Source organism: Solanum lycopersicum, chromosome 10 (assembly GCF_036512215.1).
Source record: "Solanum lycopersicum chromosome 10, SLM_r2.1".
NCBI lineage: Eukaryota > Viridiplantae > Streptophyta > Magnoliopsida > Solanales > Solanaceae > Solanum > Solanum lycopersicum.
Window position 1 is genome coordinate 58,342,572 of NC_090809.1, and position 22,385 is coordinate 58,364,956.

Consider the following 22,385-nt stretch of genomic DNA (forward strand, 5'->3'; position numbering starts at 1 on the left):
AGCGTCACATTAAACATTATTTAATTTTGATTTTTAATTCTTTTTTGCTTCTTTTTACTTACTCACAATTTTATAAAGTAAACAAAATATAAGAATTAATCCATGATTATAAGAAAAATAATCTAAAAAAAGAAATAGAATTAATTTGAGATGAAAAATTTGTAGAATTTCATTAAAAAAAGCTTCAAGTACATCACATTCTAAACTTGCCAGAAATATTAATTTTAATTTGAAGCAAGAACAAATTGATGACTTTCTATTTTTCCTTGTTCATCACAGTTTTTGATTTATTGATATAAATTAAAGAAAATGAGGATGGAATGGGGGCGTCTTGAATAAGGAGAAAAGATGGGAAGTTCATCCAAGAAGAAAAAAAAATGTGAAGTACCGAGGTTCAAAGAGAAAGAAAGAGGGCAGGAGTGGGGGTTCGTGGGGAGGGGGTTCGAAGAAGAAGAAGAAAGGGTGGTGCAGGTGATGGTCGAGGGAGGGAGGGGTGGATTGGGTGTGAGAAAGATGAAGGGGCGGGAGGTGGGGGTGGTGGTTCTAAGGGATACTGGAGGGTGGTAGGGTATGAAGAAGATGAAGAAAACAAAGATTATTGAATAAAAAGAAAATAATTGGGGCTCACTTATTTTTTTTCTCTTTAATTTTTTGCAAATTCGATTTTTTTTTGGACTTGTCATGCCAGCTATTTGGGTTTATTTTAATTTCTTAATGAAATAACCTCTCACATTAGGATTTGTAACATTTTTGGTCCCTCAATTATCAGTAAATTTGATTTTAGTCTTTATAATATTTCACTAAGAACACTTAACCTTCAATATATAATTGAATTGTGCACCTTGGATCCCTTTACTTGTGAATATTCACAAATGTACTATAATTAATTATTCCACCACTTAATTACATGTACTATGTCAAGTTTGTATGGTTACACCATATTTAGCGATAAAATAGTTCATATATAGTCATATATAACATATTTTCTACCTAGAGGAACCAATAACACACTTCAAAATTGATTGAAGAATAAATAAATTGAGTTTTGTATCACAAAACCAAAAGAAGAACTTACCAATTACGTCGGAATTAAGAGTTTTATTATCCCCTAGCATTGTGTAGGTTTGGATGGTTTATTTAAAAGAAAAATATTTATTCGCATTCTGTCATGGGTCGAGAGTCGAACTTTATCGATAAATGAAATAGAAGTTCTTCTATTCTTTTGTTCTTCACTGGTTTATCAAACTTTGGTAACTTCGTGTTTCTGCAAAGTTTGTTGGAATCAGTTTGATTCTTTAGACACATATTAACAACCATTCTTCATTAAGAAAAAAATTTCATATATTTTTTGTAATATGTTTCTGATTCTAGTTTCACTACTAGATTTAATTTTCTAGTTGGGAAAATGTTTTTAAACTTTGTCTTTTTACAAAGTTCTTCAAAGTTTTATTCTATGTATGTTAGGAATACAAGATGAATAACAATCTTAAGGAAATTATAATATTGTTAGTGTTTCTTGTATTTTACTGATTGAGAGAATTTGATCATGCAAATAGAAGATAAGTGCATTACTTCTCCATAATTTGTTGCTTTTTTTAGCAAGATTGAAGTGAGAATGTACCAGAAAAAATTGGTGGTATTCCGATTAAAGATTACACCCGGTAACCTTCTTATTGTTTATCTAGAGGAAAATAGTTTCTAAAGGTTAACAATTTGATACTTATCATGTGTGTATTCGAAAAAAGTTCTGCAAATCGTATATTTTTTAAATGAATTTTTTTGGCAAATAGTGTTGTAGAAGAACTGAAATTAATTTACAAATCTAAAACTTATAACACATACCAGAATCTAGAAAAAAAAAAAGAAAGAAGATAAGGCCCACTGAATGCACAGTGTCCCCTCAAGGAAATTATTCTCCTCTAGTATCCGAGGTTTGATTTGGAATATGTCCTCCCAAGGTAGAATAATTTCAATCACGAGTGTATTGATACCCAAAACGCTGGTGTCAGCGAGCCACTCAACGACAGTAAAGTACACTTAGAATACTAGATTTAGTAGTAGAAGAAGAAGTCCATAAATTGTATTTTTAAAATGAGAGGAAATCCCTCAATTTATAGAAAACAAAGAGTAGTGCGAAAAAGTTCTTATTGTGCCTTATCGAAAAGGTCACAAACCTTTGAAAAAGTCACAATCTTTCAAAAAGGTCGTCACGTTTCATAAAAGTCACAACTTTTCATAAAAATCGCAACTCTGCATAAAAGTCGCAACTCTTTATTTTCCATTCACACCTTTTAAAACCCAATAATAGATTAAAAATGCTAAAACTTTCCTTTATTGATAGATCAAAGAGTCGCTTAGACAAATTCATAGAGATTAGATTATTACTTGCTTTTTTAAAATTATAAAAATACATCAACCTATATCAATTTATTATGATTAAATCTAAAGTAAACTGTCCCAATTTAGGCACTAAATGTAATTGAAGTATTTTGTTAGATTATCAATTTGTGGTAGTGCTCCTAGTTAATAATACAATGCCTACCTCTTATATTAGGGTTAATAGCAGTTTTATCCTTCAATCTTTAGTAAATTTTGATTTTAATCCCTATAATATTTCACTAACCACATTTTAACCTTTAATATATAATTGAATTGTGTATTTTTTATCCTTTTACTTATAAATATTCACAAATATACTATTGTTATTAATTGTTCTATCACTTAATTATTCATGTATTTTGTCAAGTTTATTGATTATATCTTATTTAACAATAATATTGTCCATATTACCATATCATATCATATATTATTATAAGTGGGAAGCTTCTAACCTCAAAGTTGAATTACCATTTTACCCTTCATTTAAATATTTTTTCAATTTTTTAAAATGTAAAAATATTTTTAATAAATAATTAGATAGTAAACTTTAAAGTAATAAAGATATAATGAAAGATAAATAGTCATTCAAACAAATGAAGTTCAAACATTTCAAAACATCTCTTATTTAATTTTAAGTTAAGGAATTTGAAGAGTTCCATTGATAAAATTATATACATGATTTTTCCAACAAAATACATTATTTTGATGTCTTCTCATGACAATAGCATGTGAATTGATTTATCTCACATAATTCTTCTTCAAATTTTCCATGTTTCTTTTGATCAATAAATTTTAGACATATATGTATATAAATAGAACTAATATTACATGTTTTGTTTCATTCTTTTCATCAAAAATTTATGTTTTTAACGCAACAGGTGATAAATAATTCTAGAGAGTTTTTCATTTGGACAAAAAGTCTGCTCAACATTCATGAGGTAAAACAAACCTACTTGTGTGAGAAAGAATATGTATGATGTTTCGTTAATTTATTGACGGTAAATTCTTGGAGAATATAGTATCTGAATTAGAATTTAATCATTTCAGTGCATTCGATGCATTCTTCAAGAAGGTTAAAGGCGTCATGGACATTTATTTGTTATTTGGTAAGTATTATTTTTCATTTCAATGTTGCATATTTTTACTTAGTTCATTGTTTGTTACATTCAATTTTTTGGTTGAGGGAAGGTAAATTGACTACTTTTTCTTGAATAATGACAATGAAAAAGAAAATAAAAATTTTCATTTACATGTCTGATGTACAAATCTTCTTTTAAAGATTATGTTTGTTATAACAAGTTGATTATCATGTAGTGAACACTCTAGGTTATTGGATAAGAGAATTGAATAGTTCATGCAGTTAGTTTTTTCTCATAATTAAATCTACAAAAATTAGCATGCATTTATTTAATGTGTTTTTTTAGAATTTATAAATGATTTACAACTTGTATGAAAATAAAATCATGATGTGATTTCATATTTGTAAATAAATACCCGTAATAACGAAAGAAGAGAAAGCGTTGAAGAAGAAAAGCGGTATTACTAAATATTTTTATATTCTGCAACTTTATGTTTTTATTGATTAAATTTAGAACTTATTATTTCATTTATTCGATCTAGAAAAAAAAAAGTATTTGGATAAAAAAATCTCATAAATTCTTTATACTCATTTTAAGGAGTATATACTCCTTTTAATTTTTAAACATAAAACAATATTATTAACGGAAAAGGGCCTAAAATACCCTCAAAGTATTGAAAATTGTACAAAAATTACCCTCCATCCACATATTGGCTCCAAAATACCCTTCTCACCCACCTATTGGGTCCAAAATACCCTTGTCATCCACCTTTTGGTTCAAAATTGACCACTTATTTAACGGTTTTATATTTGAACTATTTAAATATTATTTTAAATACGTGGCGCTCAATTATTTGTTATAATTAAACTTATTAATATAATTTATAAATAAATCCAATACCCACCGATTACTAATTAAACTCCTTCAAATTATAAACCCGTTACATTATTAATGAAACAACAGAAAAGCTACTGCCAATTGAGTGTTTTTAAAAATTTGAGGCGAAAAATATCTATAGAAGTAAATTATCATACCTTCAAGTGTCTAAATAAAAACTACCGATAAACTTAAAAGTCTAACTATGTTCATCTTAATTATTCTTACATCTCAATTATGTGATGTTACTTCATAGATAACTTCTTTTCAAAATAATATATTCAAGGTTTTAAAACAAATCATAAATATTTATTAAATTATATTTTAAAAAAGTGCATGAATTAATTCAGGATGTATTACTTCTTTACCTTTAATAAGCGGCTCAACCTAAATTTAATTGGGCTTCGATTCGGACTCGAATAATTGGGACATCATTTTCAGGAATCTATAATTTCGTCGTATTTTAGTAGTGTTTATGACGATTTTGATATTAAAATTGGATTATTAATTGGGTGGGGTTTAGTTAGTAATGAATGGGTAGTAGGTTGGTTTATAAATCTATATATATATATATATATATATATATATATATATATATATATATATATATATATATATATATATATATATATAAATCTGGATATGAAAGTGCTGATGTGGCACCCCTCATAGGCCAGCATTAGAATTTACATATTTTATCTTTTTTTAAAGCTTTTTCTCTCTCTTAATTTTATCTTGATATATTAGTTAAATTAAATAAATATCCTCTATTCATTATTTCTCTTTAAATTCCTCCATTAATACCTTTATTATTTTAGATATATATAAGTTATAATTTATCCCTTTAAATATTTAAACCTTTCCCTATTCCTTCTTAAAAGTATTACTAAATTATAATTAAGACACTAATGACCAATATAAGTTACAATTGTAGGTATTGATTACTCAATTAGTCTTTTAATTTATTTATTCAATAGTTAAGAATTTATGGATTACTATAAATACTAAAACCATGTCATCTTCACCAATGCAAGAATTTTTTATTTTATTTTCCCTTTCTTTATCATATTTATACTAAAGTACATCACTTTGGTTATGTCACGACAAATTTTGCAAGTCGTGATTGCACCTATGTTCCCAACCAATAGGTAAGCCAATCCAACATATTAACCCAACTAAACCAACAAATGAGTAAAAAGGACCAATGCTTAGCAAGAATCTCCAACATTGAGTTCCTTATAAGTACGAAATGCGGAAGATAAAATATATCACCCCAAGAATTGGTGTCTTAAGTACAAGAGCTTCTAAAATTCGATGCAAGTCTGAAACTAAATGACAAATCTAACATAAGGGATATCCTGTTTGAATACTAATAACAGAATAAATAAAAGATAGAGGGAGGTGTAGGCCACGGAACAGCCAAGTAGCTCACCACAACTCCAAGCTCGGACTCAAATTGCTCTACAAGATGTGCTTCTACTCGAAATCGAATCTGCACCACAAAGAGTGCAACAAGCGTAGTATGAGTACGAAACCACGTGTACCCAGTATGTCTCATTGACCGACAACGAAGAAGTAGTGACGGGAGTTATATAAGAAAATAAATTCTTAGATTGTACAAGTATATATATATATATATTGCACTTACTATTTAAGTTTCATCAATAAAGGAAATCAACATTTAATATTTTCCAAACACCAAACGAAACATATAGTCATCAAGAATGAATGATGGGATGAAATGCAATGCAATATGATGCCATGTAATGATATGTCTTAGAATACCCAGTACTCACTCAACCGTATATACATGATACTCCTCGGAAATACATCGAGAGTTCATGACCCATAAGGGACTCGCGAGGTCCATATACCGACACGGACGATCTCCACGTGTCTGTGCGGACGATCTCAGCGCACTATCATAATATCAAACAATTTTCGCACGGACGGTCTCCACGTTCCCAAATTACAATCTTAACATCTCACCATCCCCAGCACGGACGATCTCCACGTGCCCAACTTATACTCAGTCTCATCTCTATGCATGTACACAATATTGTTTCAATAGAGGGGATGATGATGCATCTCAATCAATCAATATGAATATAATACATAACCACCTCAATTATCTCAACTATACGGGTGAAATAAATAAAACACAATCACACAAGGTATTCAAGTCAATAATATATCAGCTAATGCCCATATGCTTTGGCATACTCAAATTTCAACCCACATTCTATAATAGAAATTTTCCGTTTTATAACACCGGTACTCGTACCAATGCCCGTCACACCATTGATACGAGACCACCATATTTTCCCCTTACCCCTTATTTTTAATCTTTAATTAGGAAAACGTCCTTCAACAAGTCTAACAAGTCTTAACATACCTTAGATGTCGAGCTTGTGCCACGAATCTTTTAAGATTTTTCCTTTCCTTTTTGCAAGCTTTCGGAACGTTCCCAATCTACCAATTTTGCAATATTCGTAAGTAAGCAATTTTTGTAGACATTCAAATTATTATATGTCTATCATAGACGCTAACACTCACTCATTTTTTTTCAACAAACTCCAAATCTTGATGTATATTGGCATGCCAAATTTTTCATACTTGCTAAATTTCAAGCCAAGAACTTAACTCTAACCTCTTCAAATGGACTAAAATTCAATGTTAGATCATATAAAATAACACCTAATAATTAATTACCAATCCCAATATATTAAAAACTAGCATTTTAATATATAAATAAAATATGAACCAAATTTCCACCCATTGGCAGAAGTGGAACGCCCCTCCCCTTTTCCCATTTTTTCCCCTTCGTTCTGTACTGCTAATTCAAGCATCTCCCATGCCAATCATTGGCATATGGTTGCCCAATGATTGGCATCCATTTTTATCACCCCCACTATATAATCCAAATATAAAAACATAAAAAAAAAAAACTTCCACCATTAATTTCCAATTAAAAAATCTATTATCATTGTATACATTTTTTTTTTTGCAGAAACCCATTTGTAAACAAGTGCCAATTTCCTAAAATATTTATCCAATTCCAATCATTGGCAATCATTGACAATGATTGTCCAATGATTGACTCAATCTTATTCCTACCATTCTGAAACTAACAATATATATGATAAATTCTTTTGACAAAATCCCAGAAAACATTAACCTGCAGCCATTGAACTATTCGACTTCGATCGATTTTTATATATATATATATATATTTTTGAATACTAACCCAATTGCTAACAATATAATATAATTTAGTAATCATCACCAACTTACCCATTATTTCTTATCACCCATTATCAATATAGCATAAAATAATAACACAATCTCAAGCACTCCAACAATATATTACTATATATAGAATTGAAAAGAACGAATATCTCATATCTTTACCTGAACAATGACTATGATTTTTCTCCCTCTTGCTGGTCGCCTGTGGTAAGGTTTCGCCTCCCCACTTTTCGTTTTCCTTTTCTTCTAAATAAGAAATTATTAACCGTGAAAACTCCACTAACCTATTTTCTAATTATTTATTTAATAAAAGTTTCATCAATTGGGTACTCATAGTTATCTAATAGTTTAAAAATACCCCTTTAAATTTTCAAAAGGAGTCAAACTAGTCCTAGTTCTCAAAACGACCTAGCGGGTCGTTACAGGTTATTTCTAATTTTATAATATATAATTTATTTGTTACTAACTTTTACAATGTGGAAGATAAGATGAGCATTTGACAATTTTGGAAATTCAAATTCAATGAGAACAATATCTAATTTGAGTTACCAAGGTACATCACTTTGATTATGTCTAATTTTATATATATATATATATATATATAGATTCTTTGTGACTAACTTCTATTGTTAACACTTAACAGTGTAGACGAGTAGACGAGTATATGACAATTTTGGTGAGTACAATATTTCACTCATGTTACTCTTTTTATTTCAGTTTGTTTGATGTCTTTTATTTACAACATTTTTTTTGTTCTTTTTTTTTTGTTTTTATTGCTTTTTTCCTCTTTATTGATGATTTTAGAGTACTTATTATTTTGCGCATTTTTTTAAAATAATATTTATTATTTATAATGGAAGACAAGATGAACATATTACAATATTTTTTTAGTTTAACTTTCATAAACTCACAAGGAAAAGGAACCCTACATTAATGTTTATGTCCATTAATCTTCAAATGGTGTAGTGAACATTGAGAGTGTGTACAAATTGAATAATTAGAGGCTAGGATAATTTTCTTTGGTATTCCTACAAAGATTATTTTGTTTATTTGTTTAATTTTAATTTATTTTAATTTTCTTTGGTACTCCAACAAGGAATCTTTGATTAATTTATCTAATTATTATTTATACCTACACTAAATAATATTATTGAAATTTCAGGTATATTAATTTTAACTTTGAAGACTTGAATCGTTTTGTTTATTATCTTTTAAGGTTTTTTTAATGGTTTCAACATTGTATATATTTTATTTTGAATAATGAAATCAATTTTGAGGATTAGGAAATTTCACAATTTTTATTTATGTTTACCTTTTAGAATAATTTAGAAATTGTAACTAAAATATAGGTAAGTTTAAAGTTGTATTTTAGTTAATACATATATATATAATTTGGGTTTAATTTATTTGAATACTTTATATTATTTACGTAATTGAGACTATTTATCTTTCAATCTATTCATTTTTATATAAATAATAGGCAGTATATTATAATCGTAGTAAAATTAGTCAAGATAGAAAATGATTTACAAACATTTCATAATCTAAGATTTAGTGAAAGATGAAAAAAAAAATTCATTACTAAAGGAAAGTGTAATACTTTTGAAGGAAAAGAATAAATATTAGAAAAAAACTATATTTACATTAAACTTATTATATTATTAAATTAAATTTAAATTTCATAAAGAGTTCAACTTATTACATTAAAATTTACTTTTCTTATTAAAATAAAGAGAATAAATTTAGGATTTTTTTTATAATTTCAAAAATTCTTAAGCGATTTCAAATTACAAAAGATATAAAATTTAAGTACTAATAATAAACTTAATTAAGACTTAAAATTTGATATATTTAGATTAAAGACTATAAAGAATCTTTAGAAATATATTTAATAATTAAATATTCAAAAAATTAATTATTTAGCAGATTTAACGAATAATTTTGATCTCGCAAAGCGCGGCTAAGTTCACTAGTTATATTAATAAATTAAACTATAACCAATAGTTGAACGTCAAGTATTTTAAAAAATATTTAAAGAGTTTGATTTTAAAACAATTAAAGAAGTTGTCAATTTTGAACCTAAAGGTGGATCACAGGGGTATTTTGGAGCCAATGGATGGATGAAAAAGACATTTTGGAGCCAATAGGTGGATGAATGACAATTTTGTACCATTTTCAATACTTCAAGGGTATTTTAGGCCCTTTTTCGTATTATTAATAATCTTTATACTTTTTTTTATAAAAAATGTGTATTGACTGATATAGGCAAACGAGCGCAGGGAGAGTCTAGAAATTATTATTATTTTTATTACAAGTGAAAAGATTTTAACTTTAAAATAGGATTATGATTCTACCCTTTTACTAATTTAAATATTATTAAAGAAATAATTAATAAAATATTACTTAAATAATACTTATATGGTATTAATCCATTATGTTTCTAGGTAGGATTAATTAAAGAAATGCTTAATTTGTTTTTTATTCTAAAATATAGTTCGGTAGATGAAGTGTTTCGTAACAACAAAAGACAGTAAATTATATTCGAAATATCCTTTAACATTAAAGAACAAAAATGTCCTTTGAATTACCATACATCTTAATATGACACATATTTAAATTTTAGTAAGAAACTTTACATATTCTCAACTTTAAACAATCTAATTCTCATAGACGTTATGTATATCATCAATTTTTAAATGAATTTTACAATTCCAAACTTGTAACTATAAATACCAAAAAATTATCTTCAAAAACACTTTATATTAATGCATACACTTAGTTATTTCGATGTATAATTACGTTTTGTTCAACACAATTACTTTTTGTTGATGCATACGCTTTGTTATTCTAATGTATGATTATTGATGGATAATTGTTGATGAATGCAATTGTTCATCACATATGCAATAAAAAAGAGATAGATCTGTTTATATTTTTGTTAGTTATTGAGGATGTTCCTCTATTCTTATAAACTAGAACTATTTCTCTCTTTAATTTTGTTATTTAAAAGTTTTAGAATTTATTAGCTATTTTATTGTTTTTAATCTACTCTATTTCATTTTATTTTCGAATTCATTAGCTAATTTGGTGTTACACTCTTTCTCTTTTGATTACTTAATTTTATGAATAACTATTTATACATATTGTAATTGTATTTAAATAATTTACGAATATTTATACTAAGTAGCGTGCAATAGAAATATATTTTCTATTCTGAAATTCAATTTTTTAAGTATGCATTCATTTTATAGTAATTACAAGGGACAAACGTGCAACACAAGTGAGAAGCACCAAAGTGCAAAGTTAAATTATCTTTTTACCTTTACACTAAATTAAAATATTGTAAATAGTTACGAGTTACACCTCCTCCAACATGACTTTTAATCATTTTCAGTTTTCTAAGCATCAAGATCAGTTCTATAAACTATTTGTTGTGGAAATATTTAAAACATAGGGACATTTTGTACCAAGTATAAGATATATTAGAACTATATAAGAAAAATATCACATGTACCAATTCAATTGATTGTGTATAACTACAAACAATTATACTTCTCTTTCAAAATTTAGTTACTCAATACTACTTGCAAATTTTAGTAACATTGATATCATTTAATTTTTGTTATACTAATTAACACAGAGCACATGTGTAACACACGTGCCTGTAAACTAGTATAGTTAAATACCATGTTCTCTACATAAATAAAGGAACCAATAGGCAATAACACACATTTAAATTAACCGATTAAAAAATATATTGGGTCATAACTCATATATCACAATTAGGACCAAAAGGAGAATTTACCAATTACTTTGGAATCTAAAGTATTTTAATCCCCTCACATTAGGTAGGTTTAAATGATTTATTCAAAAGGAAAATATTTATGTACATTTTATCCAGGATCATCAACTGAATTTTATCAGTAAATGAATTAGGTTAGAAATTTTGAGACTTTCGTCAAGATTGTTCAGCTCAAAAATCCACCGTCAATCCCCAATTTTTTTTCATGAATAGATGAGAGGATTCTCCAAAAAATCCATTAATGTTAGATTACTACTTATATAGAAAAACATATCAACTTATACCAATTCATCATGATTAAATCTAAGTAAATTTTTTCAAATGTAGGTACAAAAAAATGTAACTATAGTTTTGTACTAAGTATAAGATATATTAGAAATATATAAGAGAAATATCACATGTAATAATTCAATTTATTGCTTATAACTACAAAGAATAAAACTTCTCTTTCAAAATTTAGTTAATCAATTTACTTCCAAGTTTTACTAGCATCTATATCATTTAATATTTTATGTACTAATTAAAACAGAATACACGTACAATGCACGTGTATAGAGACTAGTAAAATTAAATATACCATGCTCTACATAATTAAAGGAACCAACAGGCAATAACACACACTTAAATTAATTTAAGAATAAATATATTGAGTCATATATCACAATTAGGAACAAAAGGAGAATTTACCAATTAATTTGCGATCAGAAGTATTACATGCCCCCACATTAGGTAGGTTTGGATGGTTTGTTCAAAAGGAAAATATTTATCTACATTTTATTCTGGACCGTCAGCCAAATTTATCAATAAATAAATTAGGTTAGAAATCGTGAGACTTCCGTCAAGAGTGTTCTGTTGAAAACTCACCGCCAATCGCCGACATCTTTTCATGAATAGATCAGAGGATCCTCGGAAAAATCCATTAAGGTTAGATTACTACTTACTTATACATCAACTCATCAATTCATCATGATTAAATCTAATTAAGTAAATTGTTCCAATCTAATTAAGTAAATTGTTCCAAATGTAGGCACAAAATGTAAATGTAGCTTTGTTAGATTGTCAATTTATCGTAGTGCTCCTAGTAAATGAACTTACATTTCATAGATTTGGGGAAAGAAGATTATCATTTGTAAAACTAGTGCTTAAGAATAAATAAAATTGATAAATGAGTCTTAAAAAATTTATAATTTATAAATATATAAATTGTATCTAGTTATTTTAGGCGCCTTGAAAGAGTAAAGACACACGAACTTAAGTGTTTATGTCTTCGAATCTTACTAGTTGCAAAAAAAAAAAATCACCTTTGAGTAGAGCATGTTCAATTGAATATCTTTCGTGAAATTTTTAACTCCGCCACTGATTGCATAGACTGGACCCATCCATGACCAAAGGTGACTAAATCATCTAAAATTAGGTGTGAACATGGTTTTGGTCATTTTGAAATCCGAACTTTGTAGTTATTTGATTTGAATTTTTGGATTATGGATTGAACTTGAATTTTTACTTTTAAAATGTATGAAATTTTGATTGGATATCAGATTTAGTATTACAATTTTCAGACTTGTGAAAATCAAAAATTATTATGTTATATCCATATCATATGTTTTCAATATTAATAAGTTTAATTTGTAAAGATTCAATAGATCAGTACTCCAAGGCCCTACCATTGTAATGTCAAGTCCAATATGAAATTATATTACACGATGGAAATATAATGTTCTCTGTCCTTATTAACGGTAGAAATTTGTATATTCTTAGGAGCAAAATATAGATGAATTAAAATTGTTAATTGTTATGGCTTATCTTAGGGGCAAAATATTAGATGAACTGAAGTTGTTAATTGTTATGGATTATCTTAGGATCTCGAGAATCGAAATAAAAAATATGAAATGTTCAAGTTGACTAATCCAAAATCTAACTTAATAAATCTAATTCAATTAGAGCTTATTTTGATTGTAATTTCTTCAATCAAAAAATGATATATTTAAACTGAAATTAAAAAAATCATTTGAATTTTAAAATAATCAAATAAATTTGAATTCCTAAAGTAAATTCCATAAAGTATCAAAATGTGAAATATAAATTGTAGAATATTTTCCAAATAAATAAAAATTTAACATAAGAAAGTTAAAAAAAAATAAAAAAATGTACAGTTGGTTAGTTGGGTGTGTTATTTTGTTTTATCAAGTACTTGGAAGTGCAATTTCGCGCGTCTTTTAGTTTTAAAAGTGAAAATTTTCTAAATTTCTCAGAATTCTCTCAGGTAATATTCCCTTTTCTTCTCCAGTTGTTACTGTAAATTCGATTTCGATACAATTGAAGTTGATTCTATAGGTATATTTGGTTGAGATAACTGTCTGATCATCGATTTGGTAAGTGTACATTTTGTCGATTTTTGCTACTGTGATTGTCTCTCTATGTAATATATCCTCGTATTTACGGACTTGTAATTGATCAGGCGTGATTCCTCTGTACTTTCTGCTGAGCGATTTTAGTCTCTGTGAAAGTTTTCCTTGTTTGATTTTAGTGTTTAAGTCGTCGAATTTTGATTCATCTTGAGTTGTATCATATGCATTTAGTGAAGGAAAAATAATCCTAGTATCTCATATAGAAAAATTCATATTGTTGTCTAAGATTCATTCCTTAAAATTCATTTAATCTATCATATTCGTCAAGAAGGTATTTTCCGTATTAGTTCCAACATGTAGCTGTTGATGTGAATTTGGACATGCTTTGTTGAAATTTATATTTGAGGTCTCGTTGGTACTAATTGTTTTGATGGTCTAAATCCTGTGCTTTGGTGTAGCTTGATTATAGTAGTAGCTCTAGTTTTTCATTTACAGCTCTGATGATGATTTAGTTCTGTTCATATGGATTTTTCAGGATGTGGGCAAAGGAAAAAACATTTCGAAATCTGCCAAGAGATCAACTAGGCGGTGTTATATTTGGGTGCAAGAATGATACAATAAGAGAGTGTCTCGAAAAGCAACTAGTAGGTCAGTTGTTCGGCCCTAATATATTGACCTTCGATAGGCAATTGGGGTTGTTGTTACTCAATTATATACATTTTAAAATCTTTGACAGGTTCGCCTAGAGCACACTTTACATATGTGAAAAATGTAAGTCCTGGTTTGCCAGTGTTCTTGTTCAATTACGACGATAAGAAGCTCCACGGAATCTTTGAGGCTGCAAGTTCTGGTCAAATGCTAATCAATCCATATGCTTGGAATAAAGATGGTGATGAAAGAACACCATTTCCTGCACAGGTTTCATATCATTGTTTCTTTTTGGCTTTATCTGCTTATGTTGATGCATGCCTTGTTGGTAAAAGATATGAACGACTACTCAAATAAGATGTTAACAGAGCGAAACTTGATCTATTTCTATTACTTCAGAAGACAAAGCTTCAAGTCAAAAGGAACTCGGAGAGAAAAAATAGGGCATTAGTTTAGCACTAACCTGTTAACAGACTAAAATCAACGAATTGGGACTCCTAGAGGTAGTTACCTGGAAACATAGAGACAGACCAACAAAAATTTGTCAGTACCTTGTTTCTTCAAGTACAAAGTGGGCTCGTTGTCACTTCTTCTAAATCGCCTTGAAAGAATGAGTCAATGTTGCTATGCCATGCACGTGGAGCTTGCTTTAGCCCGTAAAGAGCTTTTCTTAACTTGTAGTCTTTATTCTCGTTGCTAGTAATCATAAAGCCTTGAGGTTGTGAAACACCCCATTAAACACAACATTTCTACTTATGATTACTATCCGTCTTACCAGTTTATATAAACGATATGCTTTGGATTGAAGACTAAAGCCAACAAAACTGCATTTTGTAGATTTTTCATCTAAGCTTAGAGTGAAAATTAACCAAAGCATATCAGCAGGAGCGGCTCTAGTAAATCGGTGGCCTAAAGCCAAATCCAAATGGAGGCCTTAAATTTGAATATATATTTTTATAAGGTTTATTATAGTCAATAATTTAATCGTTCTTGAGACATAGTATTCGTAATTTGTCAAACTTCTATTACTTCTTTACTCTTTTATATAAAAAAATTATTTTCTACAAATAATACTCAATATTATTTTTTTTAAAAAAACTTATAACATATTATTTTAAAAAAAAATGAGGCCCCTCAAATTTGGAGGCCTAAGGCGATTGCTTTTTTTTGCAAAGCTGTAGAGCCGCCCTTGAGCATATGCTATACAACCAAAGATGCTTAAGTGTGGGGCTTCTTACCATTCCAAGCTTCAAGAGTTGTCGTGTTCCAAACAACCTTTGTGGCGAGATATTCAAAAGATATACATCAGTTGCAACAACTTCTCCCCAAAAATAATCTGCCAGGCCCTTTGAACTTCGAGCCATTTCCACCACCGTCCTATTCTTCCGCTCGGGCACACCATTTTGTTCTGGTGTATATAGTGCTGTAAGTTCCCTGCGAATTCCATTCTCATCACAAAACAAATTAAAATTATTAGACTGAATTCATCACCTCTATCGGTACAGAGTGATTTTATCTTGTTGCCACTTTGGTTCTCTACAAATGCCTTAAATTTCTTGAAATTCTCAAAGGTTTAAGATTTAAATTTCAAGAAATAAACCCAACTAAAACAGCTGTAATAATCAGTAAACATCAAAATTTCGAGTTCCACCAAGGAATTCCATTTTCATTGGTCCGCACAAATCAGCATGCACTTGTTTGTCATCTCCTAGTCGCACCTCACTAGTCTGAGACTCATCAAGATCTCTGAATAGAGACTTCGAACTTGACATGTGATTTGAGCATCCTCTATCAATGAACCACACAACATTTGCACTTTCAGAATTTGGGAACTAGCCATAAACAACTTACTTTCTTCTTCCACATTTTGAGTGAAATTAGCTTCCTTCTGCTCATTTTTCTGCTACGTCCAACAGTCAACTTCTTTGTGGACAAATTTCTAACAGTATAAACATTGAATATTGCTCTTGTACTGACGGAATTCACCAATTTGGTTTCTACCTCTGCCGCTACCACCATGGTCTTGACCACGAAAATTACCTCTGCCATGTCCATGCCGTGCTGAGTTTTCTGCTTTTCCCTTGTAGCCAAACTTCCCCCTTAGCCTGGAATGCCTTCTCTTGAACTTTCTCAGGGACCTATTTATCCTATCTTCATGAGCTAGCAAGGAACTCATTAGTTCATTGAAAGAATAGGTAGATAGGTCCTTAAATTCCTCAATTACAGTAACACCATGCTCAAATTTGGTGGTTAAACTTCTCAGCACTTTAGACACAACAATCTGATTAATCAATTTTCTCACCATAGGACCTCATCCTAACATAGCAGATGTTCTAGACAAATATCCTTGCACAGATTCATTTTCATTCATGAAAAATGCTTTAAAATCACGTGAAAGAGTTTGTAATTTAATAGTAATTACCTTTATCATCTCCGAAGTTCTCTTGGTTCAGGATCTCCATGCTTGTTTGGAAGTCTCAGCTGCTGATATGCGAGGAAATAGAACTTGGAAAGAAACAATGCTAGAGAAAAAATAGGGCACTATCTAGTTTAGCACTAACCCATGACCTGCTAACTCACTATTCACTAACATCAACTAATTAGGACTTCTAGAGCTAGTTAACTGGAAACATAACTAAAAGTACTGCCACTAACAGAATCATACTTTTGAATCAGTCAACTGACGCGCTGGTGTTATATTATAGGAAGGATTTTTCTACTGAAACTTCACTTTTTCTTTTGAAGGTTCAGATACGTGTCCGTCTGCATTGCGAACCACTGCCAGAAGATGTTTTTAGACCAATAATTCAGGAGAACTATTTTAAGGAATATCATTTCTGGTTTGAGCTAGATCATGCTCAATCCAGTAAATTGATATCACAACTGTCATCCCATGCATATTCTCCGAGTAGCAAACCAAATTATCCAGCACCCCGGAGAACTATAATCCAAACATCACCTGCGAATAACAAGCTTGCAGAAAATAGATTTTCTGAACCGCAAAACTTGAAATATAAGCAATCCATTTCCATTGATTCTCAAGGTGCAGTGGATGAGAAGAATTATATATATATGAAACTTAAAGAAATAGCTCGTAATCGTGAATGGCCAGCGCTCTCAAGAAAAGGGCATGCAGAGGAAAACACCAATGAAGGGATAAGTTATAATGATGCTAGGATTGATCAAGAAGGTTTGATGGAACAACCTCCTGGAGAAGAGAATAATGAAGAAGGCGATTGTGACTTGGCTGGTTGTCCTCCTTTTGTAGCTCAGGTTCATCATCTTCTTGTAATACGTGCCAATTTTCATTAACCATGATAGAATTTCTGATATCTTATATGACTTCAATATCTCTGTTGTTGCAGCTGGTGAAAGAAGTGAAAGAACTGAATGCTTTCAAGGAAGAGCAAGCCCAAAAAATGACTGGCCTGGAGAAGAAGCTGGTAAACCTTATTATCTCTGTGTATAATTTCGGTCTTATGGTGACATATCAATTCTATACTAAAACAATGGAAGAGTGACATTTTAAAAAAAAGTTCCTAGTCTTTATATATATGTTGGAATAAGATCTGCAAACAAAAATAGGATCTTTTAGTACCAAGATATCAATAGGTGATAAAAAGGAATTTTGTAACAAAATTAGGACTATCGTAGCTTATAAGTAGGTAATCATTGAACAAGATAAGCAAACTCAAAAAAGGAGCTTGAGATTCTGCTTCTTCTTTTAAATTAGACGAAATCATGATAATAATTAAGCCATAGAATTTGGTGACTTCAAGATTCAGGATGATATACCAAAGAAATGTTAGTATGATTTCTAAAAGAGGAAATAATAAGATTATTATCATGTAATTTCAGGTATGTAACTTGAGAGGGAAAAGTATTATTGAACATTAGTTGCTATTTACTGTACAAAGAGTTAATAAAAAACTAATAGAAATTGATTATTTATAGGAGAGATTATACGCTTTATCCGAGGGATAGGGCTGATCTGTGTGGAGGGGATTATTATTATAAATATACATCTTATACAGTAAAGAAAGCATCTTAGCTCATATTGAGTTTTATTTTATTTTCGAAGACTCTTCAGGTTGGGTATAAGTTTGCTTCTGCAAATATTGTTTCTATATCCTACTTTGTAGAAGTCTTTGCATCCTATACAGACTTTTCCATGTTTAGGACACTCTTATTGTTGTTTGGGAGGAATCAGAAAACGTCCCTTGACCAAAAGGGAAAGACCTTAGGTTCTTGATCCATAAGGCTTTATCAAATTGAAAAAAGGATGTATGTATCAATGATAGTTGATGATTGTATTCTTATGCCGATTTCAATAATTATCCAATTTGATGCTACATATCGTTTCTGTTCTGTTTCTAAATGATTTACTGATTTTTGTTTTCTTCATACCTACTTGAATACATGATGTGTCTGCAGAAGTGAAAATCTGATGTTTTCCTCCTTTTTTATTTCCTTGTCTTCACATGGAATTCAGGCTAATGCACAAGAAATCGGACTGCTAAAAGGTAGATGTGTGATGTTGGAGTCCACAAATCGCTCTCGTACACACGATAGTAAAAATGTGGTTGAGTCAGCCGATATATTGTGTGATGAATCAATCATCCTAGCTGGAGGATTTGATGGTACTCGCTGGCTATCGGCCTTGGACTTGTATCACCTTTGGGTGATGTTTTAAAGCCACTTAAGCCAATGAGTTCATTTCGGTCGTATTTTGCAATTGCAAATCTGAATAGAGAAGTCTATGTATTTGGTGGCAAATTTGAGAAGTTGTGGGACAACACAGGTAATGCCATTAGTCCCTCCCTTCACATACCCTACTCCCCCTTTCTCTTAAGTTGCTGATACTGATGCCACTCTATTCTTGTGAAGCTGAATCATATAACCCAGCCAATGATATGTGGACTGTGCATTCTAATTTGAAAAATAGAAAGAGTAACTTATCTGGAGCTACTTTGAAGGACAAGATATTTGCAATGGGTGGTGGAAATGGGACTGAATACCTTGCAGAAGTTGAAATGTATGATCCTCAAGTAGGTCGATGGATTCCTTCACAATCCATGCGGCAGAAGGTCAATTCTATTCCTTGCTTAAATTTCGATAGAGATATATTTAAAGGGACAAAAAGCATGTGAACAACTTTAGACTTACTTGTTCAAAGTGCTCATATAATCTCCTCTGACGTGATTGTCTACCATTCATGCAGCGATTTTCTCTTGCAGCAACAGAACTCAATGGTGCATTATATGCTGTTGGTGGATTTGATGGAGACAAATATTTGGCGTAAGTTATTACTGAATTGCTGTTCTCTTATTTCTTTATAATGTATGCCCCAAAGGAGCTTGACATTTGGGTTTCATTACCTGAGAAATGAGAGTTGCTTGTAGCTTTCCAAAACGCGGTCTTTTTTAGTGCTAAAGTTGTTCTGATAGAAATCTGCAACTTCTTTTATTTTATTGAATAGGAAGAGTAGTTGAGTCTTGTTTTTCAGTTTTCTGCTGTGTTTCTCCTGTAGCATATTTCTTATTAGCTTTCACCACAGGACTGCTGAAAGGTTTGACCCCAGAGAACATGCTTGGACAAAAATTGAGAGTATGACCACAAAAAGAGCATATCATGCATTGGTTCCTTTGGGGGGGAAGTTGTATGTTGACCTCTTCTCGCTTCTTTGCAGTCTATATCTTTGGTCCCATTTTTCTTCTTGTTATTCACTTTTAGCTTCATGGTTGTTCTTTAGATATGCACTTGGTGGCTCTGATGGATCTCAAATAATGCCAAGCGTTGAGATATATGATCCCCGTCAGGGAACATGGATGATTGGGGAACCTATGAACTACTCAAGGGTTTATGTAGCTGCTGCTGCTCTAAAGGAGTCCATTTATGTCATTGGAGGGGCTCAATCCGATAATGAAGTACTAGACACGGTACATAATATTATTCATTTCATTGTCTTGCTATGCATAGATTCTATTATCTATGTGGTTCTGTTAATCGATACTACTCTTTGTTATTGTAGATTGAACGTTACAAGGAAGGCACAGGTTGGGAAATAACCAACTTGAGTGGTGTCAGGAAAAGGTGCTTGTCCTCTGCTATAGTTTTGGAGGAAGATTAAAATGTGCATTCTTAAGTACTCAATTGTTCAATATCTGCTGTTTTGCTCTAGTGGATAGACATAAAAGCTTGAAATCATCTTAAACATTCCGTGAACTTTTCCTCCGTATAAGAAAACAGAAAATGGTCAAGCTTATAGCCAATGGATGGTATAGCTTTGTAGTAGCATGACTGTATTACAGACAGTTCTCAGCAGCCTCTTTCTAAGGCAAAACTTGTTCACAATACTTAATTGTTTTTTCATCATTAAACTACTTGTCTATCATAAAATCAGGGTATTGAGTGTTTGGAGGTTTTTGATGATCAAATACTTAGTCGTTTCTATCACAGAGCATTAAACATAAAAAACGCAATAATGTCCAACATGTTGAAAGAATTGGGAACCTGGCGTTGCCTTTCGTGTAAATAATATATCTTTTCTCACAGTACATGATACTAATCAATGCTGGTTTGAGAAAATAGACACATAGTACATGATTTTAGTTTAAACTCTAATTATATAATGTGTCTAGTAGTAAAATACAGTACTGCTATGTGCAATTATCTTTTCAACTCCAAAAACAAACACCAGATTATCTTTTATGTGTTTTTGTTTTACTGAATGGGAAGGAGAAGCAGATAGGAAAAAAAAAGCTAAAAGAGGAACTTCATTAAGGTGTTTAAGGGATTCGTAAAAGTAGTGTCGACTACATTCAGATTCATGAGAGAGAGTTGCTCGGATGGTAAGTACCCCTCACTTCCAACCCGAAAGTTGTGAGTTCTAGCCGCATTGTATTATGCTTTAAGCCTTGAACTCACGAGACATAAGGCACGAAGTCTATCGCCTTTTTATTAAAAGTTTCACCTATGCAAACAAGGATTTGAGAGTTGAAATCACTTGGCATGTCATGTGGTAAAATTATGAATGTATTTAAGTTTTAGTTAAGCAAGTAGAAAAGTATTTTAAAACTTCAATACTCTCCCATTCATTTTTATTTGTCATGGTTTCACATTTTATCATGCATTTTTTCATGAGTATATGAAAAGTTAAACTTATAGTACTTTTTGTATAGAATTTTGAATATCTAAATTTTTTATTTAAAATATCAAATTAGTATAATAATTTAACTTTGAAAAATAGTCAAATGAAACTCTCAAAAAGTATAACATGACAATTAAAGATGAACGAATGGAGTAATTAGAAACAAACTACTACTTCACCACTTCTCTAGTTCTCTTTATTATTTATATAAGTTAAAATGATAATCTCCGTTGATTTGAGGACATTAGTCATTACTAATAAGGGTGTACATAGGTTGGTTCGCTTGTTCATTAAAGAAATCTTAATTAATTATGTCAGTTTATTAAATCTAAAAAATCAAATCAAACCACATAAAGTCAGTTTTTTCGAAAAAAAATTTCAATTTTCTGTGGTTTATTGAAAAAGATGTCAAATATTTTTTTTACAAGCTAAACTTAAAAATGTTAAATGAATAGAAATTTATAAAAAAAACGGTAAAAATTCACATGAGTAAAAAATATTTTTTTTTTGAAATATCAACGTTCATTATATTAAATTAATAATCTTAAAGGCTAGAAGAAAACTTAATACAAAACAAAATATTTACAAAGTAAATTGTTAACTTCAAATTTGAAAAACTATAACAATATGATTGTAACTTCGGATCTTAATACAAAATAAAATATTTACAATCTTACAAACCCAAATTTTAAATAAAATATATTATATATAAACATTGAAAACTATAAACTAACTAAAAATATATCAATAAAGTAGATTATAAATACTCCCTCCGTTTAAAAAAGGATGACCTAGTTTGACTCGAAACGGAATTTAAGAAAAGAAATAAGACTTTTTAATTTTGTGGTTCTAAA

The 22,385-nt window shown here is 30.1% G+C and overlaps 2 protein-coding genes across 2 annotated transcripts; both read left to right on the forward strand.

Annotated features, from left to right (window-relative positions):
* The first annotated feature begins 7,752 nt into the window (after positions 1-7,752).
* LOC138338957 (uncharacterized) lies at positions 7,753-17,902 on the forward strand. The gene is made up of 5 exons (XM_069290058.1): positions 7,753-7,790; positions 14,269-14,381; positions 14,470-14,651; positions 17,127-17,654; positions 17,747-17,902. Exons 1-5 carry the CDS (start codon positions 7,753-7,755, stop codon positions 17,900-17,902), a joined length of 1,017 nt encoding a protein of 338 aa, XP_069146159.1.
* Positions 17,753-20,758, forward strand: LOC101268156 (uncharacterized). The gene is given in 7 exon segments (XM_069290356.1): positions 17,753-19,051; positions 19,054-19,182; positions 19,269-19,468; positions 19,603-19,679; positions 19,939-20,040; positions 20,134-20,320; positions 20,413-20,758. Coding segments are annotated over 7 exon segments (1,017 nt in total). The 5' UTR covers positions 17,753-18,828; the 3' UTR covers positions 20,512-20,758.
* The last annotated feature ends 1,627 nt before the right edge of the window (positions 20,759-22,385 follow it).

What these genes read in the sequence shown, in the direction of transcription:
- LOC138338957 (XM_069290058.1), top strand. Translation starts at nt 7,753, where the DNA reads ATGACTATGATTTTTCTCCCTCTTGCTGGTCGCCTGTG. An exon ending in CCTCTTGCTGGTCGCCTGTG is followed by an intron (nt 7,791 to 14,268) that starts GTAAGGTTTCGC and finishes TGGATTTTTCAG; the next exon opens with GATGTGGGCAAAGGAAAAAA. An exon ending in GTCCTCCTTTTGTAGCTCAG is followed by an intron (nt 17,655 to 17,746) that starts GTTCATCATCTT and finishes CTGTTGTTGCAG; the next exon opens with CTGGTGAAAGAAGTGAAAGA.